Source organism: Aricia agestis, chromosome 9 (genome assembly GCF_905147365.1).
Source record: "Aricia agestis chromosome 9, ilAriAges1.1, whole genome shotgun sequence".
NCBI lineage: Eukaryota > Metazoa > Arthropoda > Insecta > Lepidoptera > Lycaenidae > Aricia > Aricia agestis.
The window spans coordinates 3,422,036-3,447,087 of NC_056414.1; the positions used below are offsets into that span (position 1 = coordinate 3,422,036).

General features: G+C 37.6%; 1 protein-coding gene and 1 long non-coding RNA gene across 2 annotated transcripts; one reads left to right on the forward strand and one right to left on the reverse strand.

Annotated features, from left to right (window-relative positions):
* Positions 1-7,821: 7,821 nt before the first annotated feature.
* On the forward strand, positions 7,822-16,071 carry LOC121730314. The gene is made up of 3 exons (XR_006036093.1): positions 7,822-7,988; positions 13,602-13,604; positions 16,061-16,071. It is a non-coding gene; the product is annotated as an uncharacterized LOC121730314 (long non-coding RNA).
* On the reverse strand, positions 8,345-24,434 carry LOC121730312 (apolipoprotein D-like). Its single transcript, XM_042119297.1, has 5 exons — positions 24,368-24,434; positions 15,178-15,297; positions 13,001-13,131; positions 9,693-9,877; positions 8,345-8,626 (listed from the first exon to the last, which is right to left on the reverse strand). The coding sequence occupies exons 2-5, from the start codon at positions 15,295-15,297 to the stop codon at positions 8,487-8,489; spliced, it is 576 nt and encodes a 191-aa protein (XP_041975231.1). The 5' UTR covers positions 24,368-24,434; the 3' UTR covers positions 8,345-8,486.
* Positions 24,435-25,052: the final 618 nt, after the last annotated feature.

Here is a 25,052-nt window from a genome sequence, read left to right on the forward strand (position 1 = left end):
AGGATTCGCATTTCTAAGCCACGCCCCCTAATTGTCCGATAAGACAGCGCCAGCTTTGCTAGCGGCTAAACCGGGAACTTCTAAAAGATAGGTTTGATTAATATTGAGCTGTCGCATAGAGATTTCAATAGATGGCGCGTAATAAATAAATACTATGTACTATACTTCCGTGAGCGAACTATAAGAGTGCGGAAGATTAGTGCAGAATGCTGATAGAACGGAGCACAGCGGAGAGGTAATATTAACGCACTTGAAAATAAACTTTATAATCATGAAACTAAAGTGCATAAATGCTTGAACCTTACAAAAAATGCACGTTTGTCCTCAAGGATACGCGGGAATCTTAAAAGATTGAAGTCGATATTATACTGATTCGTTATGTCTATTATGGTAGTAATGTAAGCTAGGGTTGCTGAGGATTCCTCTTCCTCTTCCTCATAATGAGGAAGTTCCGCAATAATTTGGGTTCCTCAACCGTTACCGCATCCTCATAAATAAAAATACAAAAATCCTCTTCCGCTATCGCTTCCTCAAAATTTTGGAGGAATTTATGCGGAATTTCACTGCGCATGCGCGTCGCGTATCCAATCATGGCAACGCACACGCCAGAGCGCGATGCCGGACCGAACGGGCGCTGCTGTTCCTTGTTCCTTGTCTCTCTCGCCACCCGCGCTGTTCCTTGCTTGTTTGTTTTAATTTTATTGACATAATATAGCAAGCGTTGTTTTGTTTACGCGTGTACGCACTACGCAGCTACGTACGCAGTGCGAATAATCTAATAATTTGATTTCTATCGAAAACCGAAATGATACCGAAGTGTAGTGCTATATCAGGGGTCCACTGCCCACTTTGAGAACAAAATATGTTTTAGTGCCCCCATTGTTTCACCTACTTTCTTTTCCTAATTTAAATTAAGGGGCTTTTGCCCCTTAATTTGTCGGTAATATTAGCCCCCACAGCCTCTACAAAACGCCGCCATTTTTTCTGAGTCCCACACTGCCCCCCTTAAGATCTTCAGCGCCCACAAGGGGGCGTAATCACCCACATTGGGAAACGCTGTACTATATGGATGTAATTCCTCTTCCGCTTCCTCATCCGCATCCTCTTCCTCAAAAAAATATCCTCTTCCTCATCCGCATCCTCTAAATTTGCGCGTGACAATTCCTCTTCCTCCTCCTCTTCCTCATAATCACTTCCTCAACAACCCTAATGTAAGCCATACACGTTACGCAGGTAGACCGGAATGTGTGAGGGAATATACCTGTGCAGTTTTTTGGACCTGCGCAGGCGACCAGGTCCCACACACAAACCGGTATACCTGTGCAGGCATACCTGCGTGCTGTACAGGTGGATCTCTCCCGTCCCCGGTAGACCGTAGCCTGTAAGGCTTACTTATGGTAAATAAAACACAGTTATTCTTTTATAATATACCTATTATATTATAAAATTATGACAAAACCCAACTGCGTAAAAACATTCAATTTTTTTCATAAACATTTTTTCTGTTACATTACAATTTACATTAAAATTACAATTACATAAGTACAGCAAGAAATAAAACAAAATTCAGGAATCGTTTTTTACTGTCCCGGCAAACGTTGCTTTGCCATAATATTATATTTACGATAATATTATTATTTTAATTAAGTGACTAACGGCCGTTCCCAATATATGATCTATCTCTGGTTTTGCCCTACTAGAGATATGAATAGCTCACATTAGACATTAGAGACATATATTTTATGTCAATTGTGAGCTATTCCTATCTCTAGTAGGGCAAAACCAGAGATAGATCAAATATTGGGAACGGCCGTAAATAGGTAAGTATGTCACCATGGCAACGTTGATCGCTATCCCGTCGCACAAACTTAATGGTCGCCGTCAGTCTCAGGTTATAATAATTTACTATTATTTATTCAACAAATGCACTTATCAATATATAAAGTACCCAGTAGCCGATTCTCAAACCTACTGAATATGCATAATGTATATATATATATATATATATATATATATATATATATATATATATATATATATATATATATATATATACATAGCTGGGCACCGTTAATCAAATAGTTAACTTCGTTAATCGTTAATCCGTTAAAAAAAATGTTAGCTTCGTTAAACGTTAAAGCGTTACACTTTGTAATATGGCCTTGTTGTAACTTATATCATTGCGTTGTGTACATACAAAACCTGTTGGTTTAAGGTTTTGGAAGTTAACAGGTTAGGGACAAAACAAAATACTTCTATAATTATTGTATTCTAGGTAGAAATTACAATACAATAATTATTATAGATATAGTTTATTGTTATTATAAATCATTTGCATGTTGATAAAGAAGAGTGCAGTATAATTTAGTTAGGTAACTAAATTATCAGTATAATTCACTCTTCTTTATCAACATGCAAAATATGATTTATAATAACAATAAACAAATCACTCTTTCTATAAGTATCGGCGCTGAGTAATGAAATGATAAAACGAAACAAATATCTTCTCACTCGCATGCGCCTGAAAATATATATCTAGTAATATTTTTGTTTCGTCTGAACCTGTTTTCGCGCGGCGCCGCGGTGCCGTGCGGTAAAAAGTAGGCATTGGATTAACGATTAACGGACTTCTGCATATTAACGGAAGTTAACCAGTCCGTTAATATTTTTAAAAGTTAACTTAAAAGTTCAACCGTTAATCAAAATGTTAACTTCGTTAATTAACGATTAACGGTTATAGCTGGGCATTAACTCTTTAAATAACGAGTTAATGCCCAGCTATGTATATATACAGTGTGTAACAAAAACAAGTGATAATACTTTAGGGTGTGTACGTGTCCCTTGTAGAGAGTTCACTGTGAAAGTAGCAGCTCTGAAAGACGATTTTTTTTTCTTTTGTATGAGCAAGGGCAAGTGTCACGAGTTTCCCCATACAAAAGAAAAAAAAATTAGGTCTTTCAGCGCTGCTACTTTTACAGTGAACTCTCAACAAGGAACACGTACAAACCCTGTGTCGAGAAAATTGAATGCCGAAATCACCTACTTCGGAACTTCTGTAATAGGCTAAAAATTTACAAACTGATACGAAATATCCCATCAAAGACACAAATTTGACCCAAAGCGTGATCATGATGAAGTTATTAGAAAATTATTAGAAAACTTTGGCCGGGTGATAAAAAGAAGACCCAACACTGCAAGTGGTAACCTAGTAAAAGACATTTTATATAAAAAAAAATAAGCTTCGTTTCTTCTATCAAACATGGCCAAGAAAATTAAAAACAAGCAATAAGAGTTTAGAATTACAAGAAGGAATTAAAGTAAAGCCTTGCGGGCTATTTATAGATACAGACTTGCCATTTTTAGGAGCAACGCCCGATGTAATTTGCGATGAAAAAACTATTTTAGAAATTAAATGTCCCATCACAGCATATAACATTGGAGTAGACGCTGCTATAACACAACAAAAAGTTACATATTGGAAAATAGATAAACAGGGCAAATTAAATATAGACAAAAATCACTCCTGGTTTTATAAGGTGCAAGGGCAGCTCCATATTTCAGGTTACGAATTTTGCCTTATTATTATTGATAGGCATGTAATGGTCTTCATTTGAGTCACTATCAATTATCAATATTAGATTGCAAAGTATGCATAGAAATGTGAATTTTGAATTGAGGCCATCTTGCTTTTCACCTACTAGTTCTATGTCAGTTAAAGCACATCCAAGAGGACCATGATGAGAAATTTCTTGCAACCTCTTATAAAAATATGAAACACTTATAATTCTTCTTCCGACATCAGGTTTCTTCTGAGGAAGTGCAGTTTCAACAATAAGCTTTTCAGCATCACATTCAGCCTCCAAACTACATAGTCCAGTGTCATGGGTACTTTTTTCTTCCAGCCTGTAAGTAAGTTTATACTTTGAGACATCGACATTTAACAACAGTTTAAAAACTGGATCACCACAAAATTTTATAAATTAAAATGATTAACTTTTCGATTATTGGGAAATAGGAATTAGGATAAAATTATACAGAACTCAATATTTAAAAAAGCCTTTTGCTCGTTTGCCTTCTAATTTCATTAAAAAGGTATACTAAAAATTTTATTAGGCTAATACGCTGCACTCCTCAGTAGGGGTGGGTCGTTATGTGATTTTTAATCGACGAAACAAGTTGTAACTGTACGACGCGGGCGCCCGGTAACGGTGTGACGTCATATCACAATTTCGCCGCGCGGGCCCCATACAATAAACGTGATTTTTTGCTCTATTTCAATAACTGCAACAGGTAGGCACTTGAAATTTTCATCAAGGCCTTAATTATATATGTACTTTAATAATTAATAATAATATTATATTATGTTACTAAACTTTTCGATTATTGGGAAATGGGAATTAGGATAAAATTATACAGAACTCAATATTTAAAAAAGCCTTTTGCTCGTTTGCCTTCTAATTTCATTAAAAAGGTATACTAAAAAATTTATTAGGCTAATACGCTGCACTCCGCAGTAGGGGTGGGTCGTTATGTGATTTTTAACCGACGAAACAAGTTGTAACTGTACGACGCGGGCGCCCGGTAACGGTGTAACGTCATATCACAATTTCGCCGCGCGGGCCCCATACAATAAACGTGATTTTTTTCTCTATCTCAATAACTGCAACAGGTAGGCACTTGAAATTTTCATCAAGGCCTTAATTATATATGTACTTTCATAATCAATAATAATATTATACTTAATAAAATAAAAAAATAAGGGGGGCTCCTATGCAAAAATCACAAATTTTGGCCTATTTTGCACTATAACGGTATGTGTATTCATAAGTGAGTCCGATTAGTAACATAATATAATATTATTATTAATTATTAAAGTACACATATAATTAAGGCCTCGGTGAAAATTTCAAGTGCCTACCTGTTGCCGTTATTGAGATAGAGCAAAAAATCACGTTTATTGTATAGGACCCGCGCGGAAAAATTGTGATATGATGTCACAAGCGGTCGCAGACTGTTAGCGGGAATCGATATTTTTCGAAACTTTGAATGCCTATAAAGCAAAACTACAAGGTATTTTTGACTGCAACAAAAACTAGTGTATTTGTATACATACAGGCTTTACTGTGACAAAATTTCAAGCAATTTGGCATACCTAGTAACATTCTCAATTAAACCTTCCTGCCCAATTATTCCAGCGGGGCTAAAATGGTCGCTTTGTTGAATCATGAGACGAATCATAATATGATTCATTTCTCTAATATCGCAAAATGCAACTCTGCTTGCAATTCATTTTTGTATTTTTGCACTGATTTGACATTTGTCAGTTTTGACAATTCATTTGCTGAATTGATTGAGAGGAATTGCTAAATATTACCATTTTAGCCCCGCAGGGCTTAGGTATCATTAGGAGAGCCCATTTAACCAAAAAAATGGGTGTTATTTTTTTTTAAATGACAATATTTTATCCCATTTAAAATCGTTGCAGAAAGGTCACTCGCGGCGCGGGGGAATGAAAGGGGGTGACGCCGGGATGAGGCGCGCGCGCGGGCCTATAGCCTATAGCCTTTTTTCAAATCGGACCAGTAGTTCCTGAGATAAGCGCGTTCAAACAAACAAACAAACTCTTCCCAATTATAATATTAGTATTGATATAAACTAATTAATATTTTTGCTAGGTAATCTGCGCGAAACTAGTTGGCCGCACATACCGGCGGCGCGGCCAACTAGTTCCGCGCGGACTATAGCAAACTCGCTGTCGCTCGCTAGGTCGACCGGTGTAGTGGGCGGCGGGCGCTATCTGCGACTCCAAACGAAACAACGCGACGATCGCTCGACGGTACTTCATACCACCCAATGCAATAAAAACGTTACAAAAATCACTACTCTACTATATAAATACGACTCGAAACTAGTTATTCGGTTACTGTATGTAGCTAGTTATTGTAACTATAGTGACGTGAAATAACGCTCACCCCTACTCCGCAGTGAAGCCGCACTCTATATTAGGGCCGGGACACAAAAACACGGTCCGGCGCCGTACGACGCGACGTCGCGTCGTCGTGCCGTGATTTTGTGTCCCGGCCCTTACGGAGCATGTCCTTGAATAAAGCTGAAAGAATCGCGCAATCGCATCGCGCTCAAATAGTAATAAACTTATTATATCTATATTTACCTAGCCTATCGTAATTGTAAAAATATACTTGCCTTTTTAAAATACTACCCGTCGCTATATTGCGATCGGCATTTGCTACATTTTCCACTGTGTTATTATCTAATTCCATCGTTTTCGGTCGACTGGAAAAAAATTAAATCATAATAATATCATAAAAAGGCTAAAATAGCTTGTAATAGATAAACTGGATCATAAAAAATACAATGAATGAGCCATGCTTTGGCACGAATGGGCCGACTCGACCAGAGAAATACCACGGACTCACAGGAAAACCGGCGTGAAACAGCCCTTACGCTGTGTTTCGTAGTCGTGAAGGACGTTTGGTTACAACTTATAATAAGTAGATAAATAAACTTGTATTACCTTTCCAACATACTACCTGCCGCTGGATCTGAATTGGCATTTAGTGATTCGTTTGGGTTATCAATAATTGCACTATCCATGGTTTTCCGCCGCCTGAAATAAAAATTTAAATAATAAAGGCCTAAATAAAACTTCAGATTCAAAGCAAAATGAACTTATAGTACCTAATTATAGTTCTTGTACTATTATTTATTCTGTGCTAATAGTGATAAAAAAAACATAAAAAGTATTACGAAAATTCTCTGAAACTCGATCCATAGACCCATTGAATATTGATTTATCAGAACGATCCCCGACGCGCGACGCTAAAACTTTATGGTAAAAGGCTAACGAAATAGGTACCTAATCAACTTTATGAGTGGTGATTTTTTAACTTTTTGAACATTTATTTTGGAGTGCAAAACTCCAACATAAATGTTCAGATACAAAGCAAAATTATTATCAGTGATAAAATAAAACATAAAAAACTGTTTTACGATTTACGAAAATCCTCTAAGATTCGAACCATAGGCCGATTGGAAATTGATATAATGTTATCACAACGATTGTGATAACATTATTATGTCAATTTCCAAGGTCTATGGTTCGAATCTTAGAGGATTTTCGTAAATCGTAATCAATCGTAATACAGTTTTTTTATGTTTTATTTGACACAACGATCCTGGCTATCCTAAAACACATTGAGAGTGACGAAATATTTTGATTCGGGGTCGTAATTGTTCGTTTTTTTTTTAATAAAGACGTACGCAACTAGAAAGTAGATAAAATTGAACTTACTTTTACTTCCATCATGTGTTTGTGGCTTTCACGAAGCTGTCGCTTTTTTGCTGGACGTCTTTTCTTTTTCTTGTCACCCATTTTTACAGACGCGCAATATAATTTCAAATATTTACAGAAAAATATTTACAGAATAAACTTAATATACTATAAAACAATGAGAAATACCTATATACAAATTTTAAGAACTAAACGCTTCAATTACACTAAAATCACAATATCGGCAGAGCGAAATCCGTCACACGTCCACATAGCACCGCGCCTCAGCGAACACTGTCGGTTTTCATGCGAGAGAGAGAGATGTGAAATGTTCACTCAGAAGCGTGGATACATTTTTCGTTTGTTAGAGGAAAAATAAATATTGTGGGAAATCTAGATGTCAGAGCCGAAAATTAAATCGGGCAATCTTTGGATTTTTGTAAAAGGTATCAAATAAACAAATTTTTAAAGCATAGATTGTATTATTACTTTAGTTAGAACTGTTTAAAGTTCCCGAAAGATGTGACTTTGGTATTTTTTTTCATCCAGTAGGAGTACATTATTTTATTATTTAAATCGGACAAGCTTTTCCAAATATAATCAAAAATCACATATATTTTTTTTGTGCCAATCAATGAAATACATACGTCTAGAAAACTGCACAAAGATGTCAAATTGGCAGCTGTCTGCGCCTTAAGTGGGGCCCTGGATACAGAAAACACTATTTTTGGCGTATTTTTGCTCTATAACGGTATGGTATGTACGGTGTACCTAACCCTTCGAGCGCGAGACCGACTCGTACGATGGTCGATTTTATTTTGTTATTTTAAATGAAACCAAAGTTATAATATCATTAACTTATTTTACTTTATTTTAGAGTAATAAGTAGGTATATGTATATATAATATAATAAACATGATATATAAATATTCAAAGCTTAGTACAAACTGTATAGTAAATATTATTAGTTAACATAGTCCGGTTGTGAAACATCTTGAAATTCGCTTATGTTTGTGGCTGAAAAAGACATCTAGCGATAGGTCGTATCGCTAGATGTCTTTTTCAGCCACAACCAGATAATAATTTGCTATCGCTTATCATCCGTATGCGTGTAAAAGAGACTGTTTATTATAAGTTCTACGTATTCGTACAACCGTACTTTAGACTTTATATTAATTATTCTAACTGTTGTCTGCTACTCATCATCAGGACAGTTCTTCTGGTCAGTTCTCAAGAAGTACGATTTGTTAATGTTGTTCCTTTCAGCTGCTGCGTACGCGTTCTCTAGCGTGGATAGAGGCGGATTTCTCTCACGGGTGAGAATCCAGGCATTACCTGTAATACAAATTAAATTTAAATATACTAATAAAAATAAAAAAAAAGTATATTGACCTTGTGTGAACATTTTTTGAACCATGCCGAATTTATGTTTTTTATGAGAGCAGGCCACGTCATATACGTATATCTGTAGGGCCTCTATGGACGCTGCCACCCGTAGGCCGGCCGTGGCATATAACGGCCTATTTATAAATCTGGGGCTGTGTGGATTATGTGGATTGTGATTTGTGGTAGACTTTCCTGCAGCCGTATCTAAATTTCTCCGGCGCTACATAACTAAACGAGCTTTTGCCCGCGGCTTCGCTCGCGTTATAAAGAAGTATTATTATATACAAATTTTCATCCCCTATTTTAGCCCCTTGGGGTTGGAATTTATCAAAATCCTTTCATGGCGGAACATCTACCTGCATGCAAAATTTCAGCCCGATCCGTCCAGTGGTTTGGGCTGTGCTTTTATAGATCACCATGTCAGTCAGCCACCTTTGAGTTTTATATATGTAGACATCAGTTAAACCTTTATTATATTTAATTTTGTTTGTTCTAATAGCCCTTATCAATAGCGCTTATAAATAGAAATCAGTAAATTCATCTCAGAAAACAGTTTACTTTTCAGATAGCACAGTGATGCCAGTTTGCAGCACTTTCTTCGTAGAGATATTGATGACACGATGACACCCATGGGCGTATATAAGGGGGGTCCTGGAGGTCCGGGGGTACCTCGCCGATTAAAATCGGTGCGGTACATGTAAATATAAAAAATATTTTTGATTTCCTAAACACGTTGCCTATTTGCTGCTGCGGAACCCTTCATTGGCGATTCCAACTCGCACTTGGCCGCTTTTTTTTATGAAAGCTATATATACGCCCGTGATGACACCTTACACCACTTCGCAGCATCTTCACTGCGTTGCCTATACTCATGAAATTGCAGGAACCCTGGATAGCTTGTACCAGCTTAACACCTACACGCTGTTAAAATTCTTGATATCTATCAGCATTCTTTGTAGGGATATAAAAGGTTGACCACACCATTTCGCTGCCCATGTAGCCTATCTATACTTACGAGCATGCAGGAACCCCAGGTCTAAGCAGCCCCACACTAGCGCGTAGTTGTCGTAGTCGGTGTCCACGACCCAGTATGGCGCGTCTATAGCGACTGGCAGCGATGGGAACCGTACAGACAGCTTGGCCTCGTCCGACCGGCTGACTTGTGTCGCTTCGCCGATTATTTCGGATTTCATGCCAGTACTGGAAAAGATAGAGAAGATGGTTCAAACTCGGCAGTATGTTTTCGAAGTCTTTTTTGTCTTGATTTCTTTACTTTATTGTCATAATAATTAAGAAGTAAGTGAATGAAGTAAACTAACATTAAGGGCAGTTATTCATTTTTCCCCTTATAATTTGAGCAAACCTGGTAATTTACCTACTTCATTCGGCTAATCTGGCTAATTTGTATATCTGTATTGGCTGATTTGTATAAACCCACATTCTTTTGATTTGAAATCATTTTCACGTTCCTTCCTGAAGCCTCAATTAATGGAAAAAAGACAATAATTGTCTTTTTAGGGTTCCGTACCCAAAGGATGAAAATAGGACCCTATTCATGAGACTTCGATGTGTGTCTGTCCGTCTGTCTGTCTCCTGGCTGTATCTCAAGAACCACTATAGCTAGAGTTCTGAAATTTTCACAAACTGTGTATATCTGTTGCCGCTATAACAACAAATACTAAAAACAAAATAAAATTAATATTTAAAGGGGGCTCCCATACAATAAACGCGATTTTTTGGCCTTTTTTGCTCGATATCAATAATAGCAACAGGTAGGCACTTATAGGGTGGGTTGCACCAACTTACTATAACTGTAACTACAATGCAATCTTTGGTTAAGAGGAGTCCACACCGCCGTTTTTCCATACAAACGTTGTCCCCTGTTTCCTCCCTGGATAATGCCGGTAGAGTTATGTTTTTTTTCCTGAATATCTACGGCCACTATTAGCATGTCCCTATGTTTTTTTTTATATAATTTTATTATTAAAAAAGATAAGAACGTCCAAAAACCCAAAAAAATTGCCAGTTTTTTCTCTGTGTTCAAACACCCAGAAAACAAAACTGGCTAAAATATACAAAAAAATAAATAAAACATAGGAACATAGTTCAAGCCTTGCTTTAATTCTTAATGAAAAACGTACTTAAATCGGTTGAGTTTTGGAGAAGGAATCAGCGGACAACGAATCGAAGATTTTCTGTTCTCATATTAGAACTTTTGTCGTGTTGTCTCTATCGCGCTCTTCGGTGGGAGTCTTGAGATTGGTGAGACAGCAATACATTTTCAAATACCAATTTTCAATTTCTCTCGCCCCTGGTGTATCCTCTTAAAATTAAAAATGGACGCCATCTAGATGCCAAAATATTTAACAATAACCATAGAGCTCGACAAGGCTTTAAATGCACGTGGTGAAAAAAATAACTAACGCTGTCATCATACAAAAACGCCATTTTTGACAGTACTCCTTTACCAGCAGCGCCCCCGCCCACGTTCTTATAAAACCTTGTTGGACCAGCAACGTCTTCTGTCAAATTCTGTGGTCAAAGTTAAGGTTAAAGTTAAATTAGCCTTAACTATAAGTTATAACCATAACTTTGACCATACTTTAACTTTAAGCACGCCTCTGGTGCAACCCAACCTCAATATTTTCACAAAGGCCTTAATTATATGTCTACTTCAATATTTAAGAATAATATTAAAATAAAATAAAATAAAAAATTAAGAGGGGCTCCCATACAAAACCACAATTTTTGGTCTATGTTTACTCTGTAACAGTACGGAACCCTTCGTGCGCGAGTCCAGTCGGACTTGGCCGATTTTTATTTCCATTATCCAACTAAATTTGATAATTATTGTCAAATTTAGTTTAACCCACTTTATCCACTTACGTCTTTGTTGTTCTTTGGTAACCAAAATAAAAGTTGGATTTTGTAGTCACAAACTACACCTTTGTCTTTACATAACTGCATAATCTTATTAAATAGAGATGAGATGTCACTGCCCTGCCCTGTGCAACCAGTTTACTATGTTTTTATTTTCCTAGCCGGTTTTTAAAGCCTACAATCTTCATGGTAGCGGTTACTAAATGTTATAAAAGGTCTTTGCTTTTTGGTTTAGTAAGGTTTTTGATAAAAATCAGTTTTGGCGGCAACAGCTTTTTAAAGAAGTTTAATTTTATTAACAAGCGATTGTGTAAACGCCATCTAGCGACGGATAGCTACAACTTTTTGTTTGCTGTTTACGCTTTCTTTTAAAATGTTGGGCTGCACAATAATTTTATCATAACTACAGGTTTAATGATTTTATGAGAATTATTACAAGGTCAAGTTTTAGAAATAACTGTTCAGTTAGAGGCAAAAGGTAAATCAACAGATAATGTAAAATCGAGACGCGAGTCAAGAAATGAGGGTGTTTGAAATTCTATTTGCCACCAGGTGCCGCAATCACTTTGTACTATGTAGCCTAAGGGCCGCGCTACACCGGAGTGGTACAGCGGCGAGGCGAGCACTTTCAGTTTCATATGATTTTGAACTTTATCTTCATCGTTGTAATATATATCGTGTCGTGTATCGCTTGTGATGAAAGTGCTCGCCTCGCCGCTGCCATTCCGGTGTGAGGCGGCCCTTAGGGTCAATCGCGTCAAACTGCTGTCATGTGTTACAATAATATGACTATTTGACACGATAGACCAGGCTACAGAGCGGCACCTGATGGCAAATAGAACATCAAAAACTTCATGGTTTCTAAATTCTAGCAGTGCACTTACAAGCTGGTACAGGAAGTCAATCATCGAATTGAAAACGCCTGGAAGAGCTACTGGTCCATGAAGACGCTAATGAAGGGAGATTTACCAATCTCCCTGAAACGCGGACTCGTCGACATGTGTATTCTGCCCATCCTTACCTACTGCTGCTGCTCAGACTTGGTCATTGACTGAGTCGCAAAGGTTCCCAGGCCCAGCTCGGGGTTTGTCAAAGAGCAATGGAGCGCAGTATGTTAGGTGTAAGACTAGCTGACCGAATAAAAAATAGCACGCTGCGCTCCAAAACAGGTGTTAAAGACGTCGGCATGAAAGCTGCAAAATTAAAGTGGGACTGGGCGGGTCATACCAGCTGCATGCATCCTGACTGTTGGACAAAGGTCACCACCAGTGGACGGACGACGCCGCCGTGGACGGCCTCTAAAAAGATGGCGAGATGAACTGGATGCCTACAAGCCAGGCTGGCCCGCGGTGGCGTTGGAGCGAGACAGATGGAAGACCTTGGGGGAGGCCTTTGCCCAGCAGTGGGATAGCATAATCTCATAAAAATATAAAAAAAACTTACAAGCTGCTGATCTGTTTGTTGGCTACATTGACGACGCCGTTGTCTCTTAGACTGTACGTCGCTGTGATGCACCGTCCGCCCAGCTCGAACACCGCGAAGTATTTCTCGTTCTCGTACCATTTACCTAGGTACTGAAAAAAAGGAGTTAGGAGTGAGCACACTGAGACGGGCCGTGCCGGGGCTCAGCGTGCCGGGGCTCCGCCTCCGCCTCCATACAAATTGTATGGAGGCGGATGTTTGCGATGAGCCCCGGCACGCTGAGCCCCGGCACGGCACGGCACGTCTCAGTGTGCTCACTCCTTAAGTTAAATGGTTGTATTTTAGGTACGGTACTTCATTTCAATAGTTATTATTGTTTATTAAATTCGAAGATAAATAACTTCTACGGACTAAAAAAAAGTACACGCGCGTGACAAACAGTTTATAGCGCAAAAGGAAGACCGAAGGCCCCTTTATAATATACCAGTACCAAACGTGACAGCACATTATGCTAAACAGCTATACATAAAATATTATTATTGTGACGTGTACTAATGTTTAAAAAATCTTACTCCCTTATGCCGTGCTACACCTACCGAGTAGAGTGGCGAGACCAGGCGAGACAGTGCTCTCGGCCAATGGAATCAGCTAGGAGCACCGAGTTTTTTTTTAATGAAATAAGGGGGCAAGCGAGCAAACGGGTCATCTGATGGAAAGCAACTACCGTCGCCCATGGACACTCGCAACATCAGAAGAGCTGTAGGTGCGTTGCCGGCCTTTTAAGAGAGAATACGCTCTTTTCTTGAAGGTTGTGCAGTGAAGGTGCAGGTCGTACAGGTCCGGAAATACTGCCGGTGACAGTTTGTTCCAGAGTTTTACAGTGCGCGGCAGAAAGTTACGCAAGAAACGCACGGTGGAATACTGCCACTCATCAAGGTGATGAGGATGATATATTTTTCGCGTGGGACGATGGCGAAAAGTTGCAGGTGGTATGATTCCGAACAATTACTCAGAGCACTCCCCGTGATACAACCGATAGAGGATGCAGAGTGAAGCAACATCTCGGCGTAATTTCAAGGGGTCCAACAATTTGAGCGGCCCTTCGTTGGATACGACCCAGAGGGAGCAGTTGGTATTTTGACGCCCCTGCCCAGAGATGAGAACAATATTCCATGTGAGACCGAAACTGCGCCTTGTAGAGTTATAGGCGTTGGTACGGACTGAAGTACTGTCTCACCAAGCTTCTTCGAGGCTAACTTGGCCTTACCCTCTAGATGATATCGAAACTGGACTTCGCTCGATATGTTGACGCCAAGTATCTCAATGCTAGGGGAGATGGTTAAAGATGTGCCCTCGAAACGAGGATATACGACCATTGGTGACTTTTTAGTGGTAAACGCGCAGACTTGTGTCTTGTTGTGAGAGTGATCATGGCATAAGGCATGGCATGGCGATTACACGTCTACCGAGTAGAGTCGTGAGTTGGTGAACTTGGTGAGACAGTGCCCTCGGTTCAGTACATCGATAATAATCGATATACTTATACGGTCAGGGGTAGCACGAATAATAAAAGAAAAAAATGATAAAACATCTATGTACTCAAGAACTCTACCAACGATATCGGAAGAGGATGCCAGCTACTGGGAGGGCATATTTCTGGAAGCCGTTAATATACTCTGGTGTAATTACGTTACTAACAAATAAAAATATATTTAACGCTGCTTATAACTTTCCAATAACAAATCTTTGTCTTGTAAAGTTACAGATATGCCAGACAAACACAAGCAGAAGCAGGGTGTAACAAAACTAAGTGATAATATTTTAAGGTGTGTATGCCCCCAATATAGAGTTCGTTGTGAAAGTAGCAGCGCTAAAGATTTTTTTTGAAGATGACGCGGGGGCGCTTGCCCATACAAATCCAAAAAAAATATACTGCTCGTTCAGCGCACTTTACTTTCACATTGAACTCTATAATATAAGGGAGTACCGAGTAGGGATATATACACAGTACACACGTAATTATCACTTAGTTTTGTTACACCCTGTATACACGCTGTTTAATAAAGGCTCCCACACAAAACTGCGAATTCGTGCGAATTCTCATCGCAATAATTTTTATTATGAGTTTCGTCGCAGATATTTGCGATGCGATGCGAATTCGTGGTTTCGTGTGGGAGCCCTAAGAGGGAAAAGCTTACCCTCTCCAAGTTGAAGTCAGTCATGGCGGTGACGTCGGGGCAGGAGCCCGGGAACACCATCTGCGCCCCGCACACCGCCAACCCGCACAGGAACACCGCGATCTGACGTACTATAGACATCTGGGGAGAGGATGGTATACAGTTGAATATTTATTTATTTATTTAAATCAGGCTACGTAGGCCCATACAATATATACCTTAATGACTAATATACTTAAAAATTATATAAAATTAACAACTACACATTATCACGAATTAACGGCGACGTGACGCGCGCTTCATTCCGGAGTCTCCCCCGGAACCTTCGGTAAACCACATCAGTCGGCCAGAATTCCTCCGCTTCAAAGGTCGGGAGAAGATGCGTCGGTACTCCCACCACAAAGGAACTGAAGTTGACCTTGTGGCGAGACTGCAGACGCTCGACCCTCAAGTGGAGGGATATCTTCTTACTGATGTAGTCCACGACGTCTTCGACCTCCATGGACCAGTGCAGGCGGGATATGTACAGGGGCGTCGCGGGGACCTCGCTCCGCAGACGCAGCTCAGGGCGCGGTGCCGCGATGGTTACGGCTTCTTCTTCCTTCTCTCCACCAGTATAAAGCCCTCCTCATCGCACCTCCTGCTCTCGTCCTTGCCAGGTCGAGAAGACTTAGCCTTGCGGCTCTTCGTAGCCTTGCGGCTCTCCGTAGTCTTGCGACTCTCCGAAGCCTTACGGCTCTCAATGTCCCAAAAAATATGTCCCAAGATTCAAGAACCAGCGACAACCAGAACTTTTTTAAATATTTTAATACCTCCATCGTGGGTATCGCAGACACAATAGATTTTCAATTGGTATGCGGCTGTCGGCTGCCGCTTGGGGATTGATGGATTAAATATAATAAAGCTTTAATAATTTTATAAAAGCTGAAACTTTGCCTGATTATGACCCCTATAGAGCTAAGAGCGACCATGCGACCATGTAACTCCATTTCAGTTGCCTACAGCGGCTGCAGCCTTCAAAAAAGCCGTCAGAGGGTAGGCTGTCTTATTCACCATATGAGTTACAACTTACACCACACGTATAGTTAAGTAGTTATAATACTATATACGATGACCACAGAACTTTACAAACGTTTATTGCACCATGATTTTTTTGTCAACATTTTTTTCCGTCACCATCATAATGTATTCTTTAACTTCAGTATGTTAATTATTTTTAACAAAAAATTAAAACCGACTTCCAAGGTAAAGACAATAATAATATGAATTAAAAAATATTAAATAATTCTTACTCTATATTAGTGCCTCTTTCAGAATTCCTCTATGTAAATCTCAACTATTTCTGTACATAAGACGGTACCAGCTAATTCAATCATGAGTTCAGTCAATGTCAGAATATTTGAAATTTGTGGGACTGGTACCGACTTCAAAGTTATGAAGACTATACTATACAGTACAGAAATATTTAAGGGAGGTTATTCCTAAATTAGCAAGCCGATGTCTGTCAGTGCGAATATCGACGTAAAAGACATTAAAATAACATTCATATCAGCGCGCCTTGTACAGTGGCGGTTACGACGCTTGCCGCGTCCATGATAGGGCGAAATAGGAGAAAAAACCTTTTTACTTAGATAAAAAATAATATAACTAAACATGTATCCGTACATTTCCCTGTAAAATTTTAATAGTAATCGAACTATCCAAATTATTTTTTGATTGAGTCCCTGTAAGTCCTATAAAACTGAAAATGTTTTTAAAATCGAGGTTGTTTCGGATTTTTTTTATCGAGTAAAATTATCTGTATTGTGTTTCTAACCGTAAAAGTCACTAGTTAAAAGATGTCTATACATGTATATATTTTTCAGTTTTTTTTAATGACGCTTTCTTTAAAAATTACTCATTCTAGAAACGTGAATTTGGAATAACCTAGCCTTAAGATTAAGAGGAATTCTGAAAGAGGCACTATTAAAGAGTAAGAATTATTTAAAAATTTTTAGTTCATATTATTATTGTTTTTACCTTGGAAGTCGGTTTTAATTTTTTATTATTTAAAATAATAATTTCTCCTTCTTAGTTATTATCGATAAACATTTAAGCTGTCATAACTATCATTACTACACTCAGGCAGTTTTCAAAAAGTTTTTTATACTATGTCTCAAAAGCTATAATATTATGCATTACAGTTAGGTAATCTAATACGCACTCAACGGTGATGAAATTGCTGCTATAATACGTCGCTATTTATTACTTATTGACTATAATACTATGTATTACTAAATTATAGCTCAACATAATAACGGTGACGGTGGCCGGTTTCATTGAAACCAGACCAGGTACGCAGGAGTAATTTTATAGTGCCTAAGAGTGTGCGCAGTACACAAGAGCACTCTCTATTTCTTTACTCTCATAACCCAGTGGGACGGAAGACCGACACGACTGGCGAGAGATCAGGCGCAGGACCGACTTTTTACATGCCCATCCGACGCATGGATCATCTTACTTGTCAGACAATCAGGTGATCAGCCTGCATTGTCCTAACCAAACTTGGAAATAACATGTTTCCAACGCGGGATTCGAACCCACGACCTCCGGAGTCGAGAGCGAGACTCTAACCACTAGACCATGGAGGCGTTTTTTTTTTTTGTATTAGGTATATAACTTCCGCATGGAAACTCATCAGCTCAACATAATAAAATATGCATAAACTACTTTAAGCTACAATAATAGAACTATATTTGTCCCAATCAAGGAGTTTTCTACATACCTCATAGATCCCATGATCAAATTGCCGGCTTGGTAACCGCAACACCAAGTTTAAATCATTTTATTTGTAACAACATTACTCAGAAATCAGAATACAGAACAAATATTCTGAGCAACATTAAGAGGAGTCCACACCACCGTTTTTCCATACAAACGTTGTCCCCTGTTTCCTCCCTGGATAATGCCGGTAGAGTTATGATTTTTTTCCTGAATCTATGGCCACCATAAGCATGTCCGTATGTTTTCTTTTTTTTTTTAGATAATTTTATTATTAAAAAAGATAAGAACGTCCAAAAACCCAAAAAAATGGCCAGATTTTCCTCTGTGTTCCCACAGTCAACCCAGAAAACAAAACTGGCTAAAATAATATATTCAAAATCACTCGACACACTCAAGTCTCGACTCACTCATAACGATGCATAGTGTGATGGTAGTGATGATGATGATGAATGTAATTTGCATAGTAGCATAATATTATGCTTTCAGTTCTTAAAACATCGCAGAAACCCCCATAACTTGTATCTATAAGGAATCCGGAGTTCTCTTAGTATCTTCGGAACCATAGCATACCTTGGTGTAAAATCTTACTTTTTGGTAGCATATGCCTAGGATCCTTCACAAAAAACCAAAATCACTATATGTTTCCATATAAATCTTGAGGAGTTCCCTCGATTACTCATGGATCCCCTCATCAGGTTACCACTTTTTTGAACATGACACCAAATTGGGGTTAAACTCTATACAAAAAAAATCGGTTCACAAACGGCGGAGTAATCGTTGACCATACAAAAAAAAATCCATAGACATATTTGATATTATAACCTCCTCCTTTTTGGAAGTCGGTTATAAACTGGATAAGGTTATTATTTTTTCCAGTTAAAAAGGATATATTATTGTCCTTTCTCAGGCTCTAGAGTCTAGAGTCTAGACTCTTCACTATCTGTGTACAAAATTTCATTACAATGGGTTCAGTAGTTTTGGCGTGAAAGCGAGACAGACAGACAGACAGACTTTCGCATTTATAATAATATTATCTAGTAAAGTATATATTACTTTACCCACCTTCAAGAAAATCCGAAACACACAACAAAGCGGCAAAAAATTCTAAAATATTTAAGCACGGGCACGCCTAAAATACTACGAGTTATGAGTTATGATTAACAATAGATTGGTTATCACAAAAACTCTAAAATTTACAAGTTCTACGTCTGTGTAAACATTTACTTATGCGATTCACTTGTTTACTTAAGGAGTGACCGTTCGCGCTATGATGTCATGTGTTTTACCCGATCACGGTGAACCCAAAAAGGAGGGATGATTTCGGTAGTCAACCAGCATGGATGATGGATCATAGAAGCAAAAGTGCCCTCGTAGTGGCTAAAGTAGTCTGAATCCCACCAAAATCTAACAAAAAAAGAATTTTATACGCGGGAGAGCCATGCTTCGGCACGAATGAGCCGGCCCGACCGGAGAAATACCACGTTCTCACAGAAAACCGGCGTGAAACAGCGTTTGCGCTGTGTTTCGCCGAGTGAGTGAGTTTACCGGAGGCCCAATCCCCTATCCTATTCCCTTCCCTACCCTCCCCTATTACCCTATTCCCTCTTAAAAGGCCGGCAACGCACCTGCAACTCTTCTGATGCTGCGAGTGTCCATGGGCGACGGAAATTGCTTTCCATCAGGTGACCCGTTTGCTCGTTTGCCCCCTTATTTAATTAAAAAAATCATACCTGTTAAAATAGGGCCAAGTTCCTATCGGCAAATTATTAGCCAAAAAAAATAGTTGAAATCCAATTTAATGCCAAGTTCAGATCCACTTCATCGATCGTAATCATCTTCATCAACAGCCTGATCCATAACACGACAGAATAGATAATAGTACAATAATACTTCTAATTTGAACTAGGCAGGTTAAATAATGCATTATACGTCTTCCTTCAATCTGAGTTCCTCTCGCTATTTGAGAAAATATTATAATATACTAGCTGTTGCCCGCGACTTCGTCCGCGTGGACTTCAGTTTATCGCGATGTCAACAAAATTGGTGTCAAAAGTTTTTATAAAAAAAACCCTGGTACCCCTTAAATCAAAATAGCTGTGCAGTGTCCACATAATATTTCAATTTTTTAAATTAAACTTTATATTTTATGCCAAATTTTTAGCTTATTTTCGCATACGCTTTACTTTCGCATTTATAATATTAGTATATACTAGTATAGATCTTTCTTGTTGTGTTGTTGCTATTTCAAAAACCTCGCTCTTGCTTTTTGATTGAGATATAAGTAAGTACTATTTTTGGTCTCACAATATTCCTTATGAATATTATTGCCCGTAAAGTTAACTAGGTATATCTTTTGCTTGTTGGCCACTTCAACTATGTGGTGCGGTTGGCTTAAATCCGTAATTGAGATTCCTTCTAAGTTCTAACGGCCGCACTCAATGGTATTTATTTCTTATCTTTAAATTACTGAATAGTTTAATAGAAAATGCTTATCAATAGATAAGGTTAATAAACCTTCATTAAATTCACTAATTCTCTTTGAGCGCTCAGTAATATTCGCTAATAGTTAATACTTGAAAAGAATCATAATAAAAAGCCTATGTATTCTGTATCCACACACATTGTATGGACCAAGTCCATTACTTGCGGTAAAATTAACGGTATTGATGAACTAGAAGTCTACAACTAGAAATAGGAATTGTAAGCTAGGCCCTGGTTCGCTTTTGAATAGTAATGTTGTACCACATGCCACAGACTAGTAAATACTAGACTCTGGTTGTACTTAGGACACCGTTGTATATAATAGGAGCGTGAAAAATAATGTTTTAGATTCCATACTTACTAACATTTTTTTAATTAGAATAGGTAATATTATTATTAACTAATTAAAATTCTCATGTCACGGTGTTTGTTGCGAAACTCCCCCGAAACAGCTAAACCGAAATAATAAATGCCTTTCATTGCACATAAAATTAGAATAAAGTCATCATTCTGATCCGAGCATCGACATAATAATATTAATATTTTATATTTCATACTTTCTCGAAATAATGACGTTGTAGCTTGTTAAACCAGTGCAGATACCTACCTTTAAAAATAATAAAATGTGAAAAAAAAATAGTAGGATGAAGATGAATCCCATTAGAAGCAGTCTATGTAAGCTGTAGCACAATACGAGTTACGACGCGCCGCGACATCAGAAATGATCCTTGCTTATTTCAGGTTTCTAGGCTGGCCGCAGCCGCAGCATACATACGTTTTCCATATTCGATTTCCGATTTCGTTTTCCGTACTCGAAAATCCGAATGTATGGAATCAGTATAAAATAAATTAAATGGTGCACACGTTCACTTGTTTCGAACGGAACGAGTTCCGCACGTACGTTTCAGTGCAAGCCGTGTGGCTGTTTTCATTAGAGCCACGACGCGAATTTCGCGTCCACAACGCGTTGTGACTCACAAGTCACAACTTGTGAGCTATTTTTTCGCTCACTGAGCGTTTTCGGTCTTTGAGCGTAACATACATATTTATTATAGTCCTCTGATTCCTCCTTCAAAATAGAGCCTATCTAATTTATTTTAAAAAATCTTCAGGAAGAGTGAGTTTATGCCTCTACGTTTTTATTTTATCTTAAAGATCTTTCTAATTTGTTTTATGGTCGGTAAATTGGCGGGGTACGGGGCATTAATTTTTTGTTATTTTTGAAGGGTCATATTTTTTATTTATTAGTAAATTAAAAAAAATCGAACGTAGAGGCATAGCTTCAACAGATCTAATATTGTATAAAAAACATTTGTCTAGACTCTAGTGTCCAGACTCTAGACGCATTGTCCAGGGAGTAAATTGGGGAATACGTTTGTATGGAAAAACTATAAAACGATTACGATACCTACGTATTCGGTACTTACTAACGTACTATACCAGGATAATATGACAATCATTATGTACAGTACGCTTTTGTTAATAGTTAATACCAATTGATGCTAACTAATGTTCTATTATGTTTCCTATTTTAGTCTCTCACGGCTAATGTCAGTTTTGTTAATGGTTTTGTTTACAGTAGTCGAACTGTGACGAGGTAGCTTGACTGTTAGTTTTTAGGGTTCCGTACCCAAAGGGTAAAAACGGGACCCTATTACTAAGTCTTCGTTGTCTGTCTGTCAGCAGGCTGTATCTCAAGAACCGCTATAGCAAGATTTCAGAAATTTTCACACATTGTGAATATTTGTTGCCGCTATAACAACAAATACTAAAAACAAAACAAATTAAATATTTAAAGGCATACAACATACAACAAACGTAATTTTTTTGCTATTTTATGATCGATATCAATAATATATTTATTTTGTGAACATTTCAAGTGCTCAGTTCAAAATACTCAGTTGTATTTATACTTTAATAATTAATAATAAAATTTAAATAAAATAAATAGTTAAGGTGGGCTTCCATACAAAAAAAAACACATTTTTTATCTAATTTAAAATTTTGCTTTTTAATGGTACGGAACCCTTCGTGCTCGAGTCCAACTTGGCCGATTTTTTTATTTTTAGCGCGTGCTGTAAAAAAGTTCAGGGTTTTTTGTGGTTAGACATTTTAACGCAAACACACGTTTTGGTGATTTTTGCGGAAACGAGGATATTTTAACAAAACACAACAAACAGTGTGAGCACTGAAGCGGCTCTAACGGCATACCACGGCTACGTTTCTTCTAATCTTTCCTATGGTCTTTTGCTATGGGGTGATTCGGTAGAAATTGAAAAAGTCTTCAGAGTTCAAAAAAATTGTGTTAGAGCTATTTCTGGCGCCTCGCCCATGGACAGTTGTAGACAGCTTTTTAAAAAATACAACATATTGCCATTAGCTTGCATGTACATATCTTTTTTAAGTTTCATCCACAGTATTTTGAATTAAAATCAGGAGCAGAACGTAAAAATAACAGATTTAAATATAAACTTTATCGTCCAAAATTTAATTTAGATATCTATAAAAATAATACATACATACAAGCCATTGACATATATAATAACTTACCAGACTGTTTCAAATCTCTGTCATTTAATTCATACAAAAAAAAAGTTAAATATATGGCTCTTAGAAAACTGTTTTTATAACCTAAACGACTACTTCTTGTATTCAGAACGAAAACATTACCCGACCTAAATTAACTCTAGAAATTGTATTAATTGTAATCTAATCTAAATTACTGACATTTATATTATAATAGTTGACATGTATAATATTTATATTGACAAAAAATGTGATACTCTTGACTAAAATGAAATACTGGATTGGTTAATATGTAGAAATAATTTTGTATAAAAATATCTAATTAATTTATGAATAATGTTTAATTTATTTTAATTTGTTCTGTATACAGTAATGATATTCACACACCATTGTTATGGTAGGATATGTAAGAACTATTACAACCTTTGTTACCCTTTTGACTACATATCTGTGAATAAATGATCTTGATTCTTGATTCTTGAAAACTTAAAAAATTATTATATATCTTTAGTCTGTACCTAATGCATCTAATATAATATAATAGGTGTAGATAATTATTATCATCATAAAGTGGTGATACTTTAGGGTGTGTATGGGTAGGTGTCCTTAGCCTTGTACAGAGTCAATGTCATTTCTCATTGCAGAGAGTTGAAAGTAGGAGTAGGAGGGTTGATAGAGTATTTTTATTTTTTTTTGTATCCAGGGCAAGCGCTCTAACATCATGAATTCGCCCTGGATAAAAAAAAAAAAACTCCTAGCGCTGCCGCTGTCAGAGTGAACTCTATAATTATTATAGAGTTTTATATTATAATATGAGAATCATACACACTTTAAAGTACCTATTAATTATATCACTTTGTTTTGATGCATCCTGTAATACACATAACGTATTGTCTTTGAAATGATTTTAATGTGGTGAATCTTTCAGTTAGAACCTAGTACCTACGTTTTTATTGTCAGATACAATCAGAAGTAATCCATCACTAACTGGTAGATTCAACTACTGGCACAAGTAGACATTGATTCACTACCAAACCAACATAATGTGAATTATCTTCTTAAATAGAATTACTAGGTACTTAAAACTAAATTAATAATACCGGCAGCCGGCATTTAGCTACTTTTTTGCGTTTTGCTACTTAGTAAAAATATATCCAAGGGACATAATATTATTATTAATAATTATTAGGTACATTATTATGAATAATTCGTTTGTCTACAATCTACATCATAATTATTATGTATTCTAAAGTGACATAATAATTATTGTAACTTGTTTTTTTGCTGAAATAATTGGCACAATCTAAAAAACTTTATAATTACCGGAAAAATGTACCTTTAATAGTAATTATTGTGTCATAAACTCATATTATATAAATTACGAACGATACTAATTTTCCTCACTCAAAATAAAATTTTAGTAACTAATTCTAGAGCTCACCTTGATTTAAATCACTATTATACTATTAAAGTAAACACAACGCACTGGTCAGTGGTATAGCGATGGACTGAGAGTTAAGACTGACTAACACTGAACTTGTGTACGGTACTATCTTAGTTGCCGTTACATTATCCCGACCAACACCGCGCACTGACCTAGGGTCTAAGGGACCCTAGGTCACTGCGTGGTATTGACCATTATGACAATAATAATATACTTACGAAAAGGTTAATCAGGGTAAGTTCGGACACCGGGTAAGTCCGGAGTCCCGGTCAGCGTTTTTTTTGCCTGGCACTACGGGCATACATAATATTATGTAAGTATAAAATTTTATACTCCATAGTCCATACTGCACTGCAACCGCAAACTGTAGTACAGTACCGTACCGCAACTGTAGTTTAACCCATCAATCCCCAAGCGGCACCCGGCTGTCGTATAATAATTGAAAATCTATTATGTCTGCGATTCCCACGATCGAGGTATTAATTTAGCGTTAACTTGAATTATCCGGACTTACCCTGTATCCGAACTCACCCTGTATCTGAAGTCACCCTGTATCCGAAGTCACACTGTATCCGAAGTCACCTTGTATCCGAACTCACCCTGTATCCGAACTCACCCTGTATCCGAACTCACCCTGTATCCGAATTCATACTGTATCCAAACTCACCCTGTATCCGAGCTC

Excerpts from the sequence above, each read along its gene's own strand:
- LOC121730312 (XM_042119297.1), bottom strand. The coding sequence starts at position 15,297 with ATGTCTATAGTACGTCAGATCGCGGTGTTCCTGTGCGGGTTGGCGGTG. Across the intron at positions 13,132-15,177 it reads CTGACTTCAACTTGGAGAGG|TACCTAGGTAAATGGTACGA; the intron begins GTAAGCTTTTCC and ends CCTTTTTTTCAG. Across the intron at positions 9,878-13,000 it reads AACAAACAGATCAGCAGCTT|TACTGGCATGAAATCCGAAA; the intron begins GTAAGTTTTTTT and ends TATCTTTTCCAG.